Source organism: Phodopus roborovskii, unplaced genomic scaffold (genome assembly GCF_943737965.1).
Source record: "Phodopus roborovskii unplaced genomic scaffold, PHOROB, whole genome shotgun sequence".
In the NCBI taxonomy this organism is placed as follows: domain Eukaryota; kingdom Metazoa; phylum Chordata; class Mammalia; order Rodentia; family Cricetidae; genus Phodopus; species Phodopus roborovskii.
Window position 1 is genome coordinate 11,188,905 of NW_026126480.1, and position 7,809 is coordinate 11,196,713.

Below are 7,809 nucleotides of genomic sequence, written 5' to 3' on the forward strand. Positions count from 1 at the left end.
GTATGCTCTCACAGATATCCACTGGCATGCTGGTGTCATGCCAGCAAAGAGGGTGCTGGACGACAAAGGGTAAGGACAAGGACAGGAAGTAGGGCACTGTTGAAGAAATAACCCTCTGTGTTTGTTTAGGCACAAATCACTAGAGGACAGCTTAGACCAAGCAGGAAGCCTATGAACTGTGCCCTCTCTGGTCCCTGGGTTGAGATCAACTTGCAATGAGACCAGGGACCTGCCAAGCAGGATCCCTCAATGTAGGACCAGGCTACCTGAGCTCTGTTGTTCAGGCCCTGGAACGCCAACTTCTCCAAGGCTTCAGATCAGAACATAGTCCCCAGTCAACACAAAGGGCCCATATGCCATTGATTGTTCAGTTGTCTGCCAGCATTCCAGAGCTAGACATGGTCTGCTTAAACCACAGACTTTGTCTCTTGGAGAGAATGAAATGGGAGCCCTCTTTAATCTACTTCCACGCTCCTGTAACATTTTATTGGAAAAGTTTTATTCAAAAAAAGTTGTACAAATTAAGTCCTCATTTTGAAAGCAACAAAGGCTCATGTTCCCCCCCTTCCCTCCCCATCTTTGAAAAACTAAAAGAGGAGAAAAACAGAAGTTCACCCCTGCAATGCCCAGGGTAGTGGCTCCAAAGCGGGGTTTGCCAGGGAGTCCCTCCTGTGCTATCTCCCAGCTCCTATCACCGGGCAAGGGTCATTTTAAGGGTGGCCTGGCCAGTCCTGGGGCTGCAGCACCTAGTTTTGTGGTTAAAGGGAGTTGGGGGATGAGCAGATCTGGGGACTGAGGGTATGGTGACAAAGAGGGCTGCCCTACCCACAACTCGATTGTCTCACAGATAAGGACTTGGCCATAAATATCAACACTGATTGACTGAGGCAGATTAGATCTAGAACTTGGAGGGCAGGGCAGGATGACTGAGACACCCCTGAATTTGGCATCAGAGTATCTGGGCCCCACATTCTCTTGGGGGTGGATTTTAGCTAGAAATGTCCACTTAGACATATGGGAATTCAAATCTGCATTACCAACTCCCCCACCCCATGGAATATTCAAGGCTGGTATCCCCCCACCCACAATAGCACCCAAGTGTCTCAGGAACTTTGGCCACTTCCTGCCATGCCATGCCCACTCAGGGGCTCTACAATTCATCACGCATCTTGTCTCCTTTGGGCCGGACCAGGCGCCCTATGAATAGCAAGGAGCCGCTCTGATTATCTCGCACCAGGAAGATGAAGGGGTGGTCAGCATAGAACAACTTGGGGCTGCGCAGCTCCTCACGCCCGTAGATGTCTTGGTCAAAGGGGTTGCCCTCTGTGTCCCACTCGAAGGCAGTGGCATGGAACACACTGGCCAGGTACAGGTCCTTTTTGCCAGACATGCGTGATAAGTCCGCCTTGTTCTTGTCAATGGCCTCCGTCAGGCCCAGTCCAGCCAGATGTTTCTGTGGGAGCAGGCGCTAAGTGAGGTCACGTGTTCCAGGCTCTCACATCCTTATCCTGCATCTACACCACCTGGAGGCTTCTCCAAAAGGAGACAGCCACATCCTGACCACCTTGCCTCAGGCATGGTGCTAGACACTTCAAACCACTGTTCCCTTCCTGCCCCTGTGTACTACTAGGATCTGTATATCCTTCTCATTAGCTTTGTTAACTTGACACAGTCTAGATAGAGTTATCTGAAAGGAAAGCCATCAAAGGGGAATTGTTTAGCCTGTGGGGATTTTCCTAAGTGGGTGTAGTCCATTATGAGCAGCAGCTGCATAGAGACAACACCTAGTTGCTGTTCAGTTGTTTTCAGCTGTTACCCACATCATCCTCCCAAGGACCGAGTCCACTTATCCCCAGCATTAGCAGAGCCCAGTACTACCTGGATGCTCTATGGATGCAGGATAGCCCTTACCCGCCAGCCCTCACCTGCAGGTCATGGGTAACCTCCACCACTCCCTTGGGCAGAGAGATGGCGACAGCCTTCTTCTGCATCTTCCCCATCCAGGCCTTCAGCTGCTCTTTGGTCAGCAACTTCTCCAGGCGGTCGAGGGGTTCCACGTGGTGGGGCATGAGGATGATGAGGCTGGAGAGTTTGTGGGCCAGGGGCATCTCCAAGATCTGCAGCTTCTCCTTCTCATCATCATAGTAGTTGTAGAGGCCTGTGTCAAAAGCGCAGGATGCTCAGCACACTGGGGGGGGGGGGGGAGGATAAGAGACAAACCAGATTCTAGGTACCCTGGAACCCCACACCTTGACTGTCTGTCCGACCAGATGCCTACCTGTCCGGTGCATCATTGTAACACCCACAGTATAGGAGCGAGTCACCATGAAACCACGGCTGTCCACCATCTTGTGATGAAATTTCTCATCCCAGTGTGCTACAGCAAAGAAACAGAACACCGTGTCAGTGGGCTGTGTCCCCCGGCGTACAGCCATCCCAACTGTGACTCTAGACTCTATCCATGCCTCATGTCCTTTGCTCCCTCAAGAGTGACAAGTCCTTAGTTCACAGAATACAGGTTCCCTGTCTGAACACACAGTTCTCTCTGATCTCATTACAAGAAGCTCGTGTTCCTCTGTTTGGGTGGCATCTGCCAGTGTCTGGGAAACTTGTTGAGGCAGGCTTTCTTCCCCACTGGGTAACTGAGGTGGGGTCTGTCCCTTAGGCAGGAGTAAGCAAAAGCCATCCTTAATTCTCCACAAGTTCAAGGATGGATAGGTAGATGACCCAGTGGTTAGGAGTGCTTACTGTGCTTGCAGAGGACCTTGATTTGGTTCCCAGCACCCACAAGGTGGCTCACATACACTCGTAGCTCCACTATGTACATGACACACATAAACCTATGCAGGTGCACACATAAACATAGTAAGTAGCCAGTTAATCCCACCCAGACCTACAGCCCAATCCAGACAGACTAATAACAATTAGACTTCTCACCTACACATGCCAGCAGCTCTTAGCTCACCTCTGGATACTCACACAAAACCACGAACCCCAGATCTGACCATCAGTCAATTCAGATGCCCTTGGTCCTGATCTTTTTCTTCCTAGCTGGACATCAGTCTCCTTAACTGTGAGATGAGCCTGACCCTGCATCTATGGCTCCTTAATTCATTCTGCTGAAGCAGAACTGATTCCTGAGTCTTATAGGTTCCAACCTTCACGAGCTGGCAGAAACTACTGTGGCTAAGTACAGTCCTATCCCAGAGATTCCTGTCTGGCTCCTGCACTGGATCTAGTTTCACCTGGCCTCTGCCAGCTGTCGTCATCATGTTCAGATGAAAATCAATTTAGCATAAGGAAAGCAAGCTCCCAGGAAACTGGGAAAGAGTCCCAATCTCCCTCACTCCAATCCCGAGACTCACGCTTAAAGAACATGGCGTTCACGAGCAGTGCCCCATCTGTGCGCTCCACATCCTTGGTGACCTCTGGCAGCTTGCCGTCGGTGGTCTGCGAGGCCCACTCGTTGATGGACTGCAGGGCGCTGCGCTTGTCTCGGAAGTTGATTTTGGAGTGTTCGCAGTTGTAGTGCTGCTTACTGCTGTGCACGAAGTCATCGGCGAAGTTCACGGAGCTGGGCCCGTACAGGCGGCTGCCCAGCTTCCAGGTCACATTGCGAGCGGTGGAGTTACTGAGGGAGCGCAGCAGCTCACCCAGCCCCGTGTGCACCTCCTCGTCACGCAGCTTCTCGGCGCTTAGCACCGCCTTCGCCTGAGATGCTGTGGTGGCTTTACCACCCAGTGACACAAGACCCAGGGATGAGGCCACCACCAAGGGTGACAGGAGGATGTTCTCCACAGCCTGGTCTTTGGCCATTGCCTGATACAGGCTGAAGGCCAGGCCTGTGCTGCGCTCTGCCAGGGTGGCCGCCTTGGAACTCAGCTTCTCTGCAGTACCAGGGGCTGCGGCCTCTACAGGTTTCTTCACCTCGGCTGCCAGGGCCACAGCCAAGAGGCAGGAGGCCAGAAGGAGAGAACGCATGGCTGAGAGGTGGGCTGTGTGCACCACAGAGGACCTGTGAGGGTACAGAGAGAGAGCCACCCTGAAGTTTATACCTTTCCCCCTAGGCCATTCCACCAAGCCACCAAGGGGACATGGGAGAGAGAACTCAACTCTATAGCCCAGAGCTGACTCTGGGCCACCCTACCTCTCAGAGGACTTCTTTGACCTCCTTACTAAGACAAAGTTCCTGGCACATTACCAGGCCACCTGTTGATGTCCCCCACGGGACATACTCATACTCATTTATAAGTTTATTATAAATCTATAGCTGCTCTGAAGTAGGCTATAGCCACTAGAGCTGGAAACCCAGCCTATCTAGTTCCCTACAACATCCCAATGCCTAGCATTTGGCATAGCTGTTTCTAAGGGTCAGGACCACTTGGGCAGAATGGCATCCTCATTGGCGTTTGTGAAGTCTGGCTCTAGTCACATACTGCCTCAGGGCCTAAGGGAAAAAAAACTCAGCAGCTGGGCTGGGGCCCTGCGGGAAGCCCACATGTCCTAGTAAAGGATGCCACGTGAGATGGAGTTGAGGGCCTGGCCCTCTCTCTGTGCCTTGCATTCTGCCCTGGGACATTAATAAGTCACTGCCCGGTTCACTCATTAAATGGGGGAACCCAGATGCTCCACTCTGCTGCCCTTAGGGTGACCTTGAGTGTGTATATGCATGAGCTACCACCCAGCCTCGACTCTTTCCTCAGCAATAAGGGTCTAGGTCTCCCCATACCCAAGACCTCTCTCTTAGCAGGGACTTGTCCATCTGCCCACACAGCTCTTGAACCAGTTGGGAAATCCCACGACAAATGCTCTTGGGACCAGGCCTTTAGAAACTGGAAAGAATCACAGCAAGGGCAAGATCCTGCGGAAGGGGGTGAGTCACTGCTCAGTGCAGCACCGACCCTTTCCCTGCATCCTTCAGGAAGCCAGAGCCACAAATTCCATTCTGCCCTCCCGTGGGACAGCCATGGCCACATCTCCATCTATTCTAGAACCTCCCCAAACTCCAGCCATAGCAAGGGTCCCCAAGACAAGCCCCAGATCACGAAGGTCTCCGCCCCCACACCCTCTTCATCTCATTGCGCCCCCTCTACTTCATGCAGCAGTTCAGGCAAGTAGACCACAAGATCACAAAGAACCCTGGTGGAGGGTGGGCTGCCCCTGCTGTAGAAGACCCCGTCATAGTCTTCTAGGAAGAACAAGGGAAGACCCTCGAGAGCTTGGCCTGCCCGAAAGAGTATGGGATTTCTGAGATGACACTAAGCCAGCCAGGCCAGTAACCCATCTCCTCAGCTGCTTCCCTTCTAGGGATCTTGAAGGAACAATGCATAGGAACTGGAGGGGGAGAGGGAATGGAGAACCACAGCTTGGGGGATGATGTGAGACCTCATTCTTAAAAGAGGAGGGGTCCTCATGCCCAGACTAGGCTCCTCCTTCATTAGACCTGGATGACTGGGCGACCGCGTAATTCATTATACACTCAAAGATACTTATGAGAGTAAAATGAAGCATTATGGTTCATATCACAGCAGCAGACACCCTACTCCAAGGACCACTAATCCAGCAGAGGCCACCAGCCTGCCTAAGGAAGGGGAAGAGAAGCCTAGCCCTGCCACGTGGCAGCCACCATCTCGACAGCCCCCACACCAGCCAACCACAGGGCCTGGGAGGGGCTTCTCCAGAAAGCTCCAAATAACTAGTTTGAGATTCCTCAGGCAGCCACAAGGCTCCTGGTGATGACGTGGCAGGCAGAAGTTGCTTTCTCTCCATAGGCCTGCAAAGGGGAAGAAAACTGGAAGCCTGACTTGGGAAATAGGGATGCTGAGGAATTGCCTGAAGAATCAGGAGCCTCCTGGGCTTTAGTATCACATCTGCCCTTGAGAAGTCTGAAGGGAGAGGAGAGACAGGTCTGGGGAAAAGAGCCACCCTGGTAAACCCAGCATTAGGAATGAAAGTAGGCAAGTCTCTGCAAGCAAGCCAGCTCCCACAACCTAGCCCATCTGCCACAGCTAAATGCCAGCCCTCGGGCCAGGGTTAGACTATTTACAGTCCCATAAGAAAAAAACAAGATACCAGAGAGCCAAAGGCTATGCCCACCACTGGCCCTGGGAGCAGGGGATTACTCAGATACTTGAAGGGTCTAAAGTACCTTGAAACTGCCTCAGAGGGAGATCACTGCCTGCCTTTTTCATTCTGAAAGAAAACAGAAGAATAAAGAGATGGGACCCCGTAGAGATGTGGGGAACAGAGGCCTGTCAGGCCCAGCCCCCAAAGTGGGTACTGCTGAGGTGGATTCTGCACAGGGAGAAAGCAGGGCCCAGCTCGGGCCTCCTCGGCTCAAGTAGGTCAGGATTCCTAGTGAGGGGCTCTGCCCTCAGCAAAGCTCTCCATCCTCCGTCGACCACTGTTACTCAGCACTCTGCACAACCCACCACAAAAAAAAAAAAAAAAAAAAAAAAAATCTCTGCGGGGAATCCTGAGAGGAGACAAAGGACCTGACAGGAATGGGGGATGGGTACAGGAACTATCTGAGAGCAGAAGGGTGTGGCCTAGTCCGACTTCCAGGCAATCAAAGCCCCCAGTTTTTCCACGGGCCTCCATCCGGGCCCTGGAGCCCAGAGGGCCCTGCAGGAAATACGGGAAGTGGAGAGCTAGGCCTTCAGATCAAACCGGGAATGCCTTCTTCCTTTCGTCTGAAGGCTCGGAAATGTCCCCAAGCTGGAGGCTGGGTACCCCGGGCCTCAGAGGAAGTCCTCAGCCTGCAGGAGCTAGATGGCTGGACAGAACGCCCAGGGTGACTCAAATCACCCGGGTGAAAGTAGTGCTGGTCAAGTCCAGCCATCAGCCAACTTCTAGGATGCTCCCCAAAGCACAGGGGTCCCTAACAGCTGGGGACTCCCACACCCGGTCAAGGGAACCAAGGCTACGGCATCTCTTGTGCTAGGTGCAGAGGCCTGGAGGAAGCGGGGAGAGTGGGAAACGCTGGACTGGGATCAACAGCGGGCCCCTGGGGCTTCACCCCAGAGTAAGGGACAGCAGGGCTGGCTCTTCTCCATGGGAGAAGCAGGCCTACTCCTTTCTCTGTTGTGCAGAAGATCATCTCTGCACTTGGTCCCAGCTCCACTCAGTCCCTGCCACACCTTTACCCTTCCCTGAGCTGCTGGGATTCCTCCCGTCCGTCCGCGTATCGGACTACAGTTCCAGGGACCTTGATGTTTAACCTGGCCCCAAAGGTGACTGCTCCATGTCCGATCTTTCCCCGTCCTCCAGTGCCAGGACCCCAGGCTTTTGGACTGGGCCCCAGCCCCTTCGGGCCAAATCGCCCGGCCGCCCCCGTCCCTCACCTGGGCCGGGCTGAGCTGCTCCGGAACCGACGGGACACTCGCTCTCAGACAGGCTCTACTCAACTCACTGCCCGGGGCCGGGATCTATATATGGCTGTCCCCACCCCCTCCTGCTTGTCCTAAGAAACTTCTGGAAAGTTGGAACCGTTTCCGGAGAGCGCCGTGGCTCCTAGAGTGGGGAAAAAAAAAAAAAGCCAAAGACCTCCCCCAAACCGCCCTGGCTCCCGCCCCTGTGCCTGCGGGTGCTCTCCCAGCCCCTGGGTCCTACTGCCCCCTCGTTAGGCTGGGTTGGGGCCATTGCTCCTTAAAACCTGGACATCTTTTGGACTCCGCGATCCTACAAGTGGGAGGGCAGGGTATAAACTACAGGGTGAACTAAAAAGCAGACCAGCTCCAAAGTTCTACTCCTAGAGACTGGAGTCCACTTTTTAGGACGTCCACGTAGCCTGCTCTGTGCATACATCCC

At 53.6% G+C, this 7,809-nt stretch overlaps 1 protein-coding gene across 2 annotated transcripts; it reads right to left on the reverse strand.

The window, feature by feature from the left end:
- Positions 1-477: 477 nt before the first annotated feature.
- Serpinh1 (serpin family H member 1) lies at positions 478-7,496 on the reverse strand. Of its 2 annotated transcripts, none has more exons than XM_051192322.1 (5): positions 7,344-7,496; positions 3,366-4,015; positions 2,279-2,377; positions 1,926-2,158; positions 478-1,453 (listed from the first exon to the last, which is right to left on the reverse strand). In XM_051192322.1, exons 2-5 carry the CDS (start codon positions 3,979-3,981, stop codon positions 1,151-1,153), a joined length of 1,251 nt encoding a protein of 416 aa, XP_051048279.1. In that variant the 5' UTR covers positions 3,982-4,015; positions 7,344-7,496; the 3' UTR covers positions 478-1,150. The 2 variants fall into 2 exon arrangements, with proteins under 2 accessions (XP_051048279.1, XP_051048278.1); XM_051192321.1 differs by lacking the exon at positions 7,344-7,496 and adding an exon at positions 6,149-6,198.
- Positions 7,497-7,809: the final 313 nt, after the last annotated feature.

Bases quoted from the DNA above. Each gene is read 5' to 3' on its own strand.
- Serpinh1 (XM_051192322.1), bottom strand. From the start codon at position 3,981: ATGCGTTCTCTCCTTCTGGCCTCCTGCCTCTTGGCTGTGGCCCTGGCA. The intron at 2,378-3,365 runs GTGAGTCTCGGG...TCTTTGCTGTAG, and splicing joins GAACGCCATGTTCTTTAAGC to CACACTGGGATGAGAAATTT. The intron at 1,454-1,925 runs GTGAGGGCTGGC...CTGCTCCCACAG, and splicing joins AGGTTACCCATGACCTGCAG to AAACATCTGGCTGGACTGGG.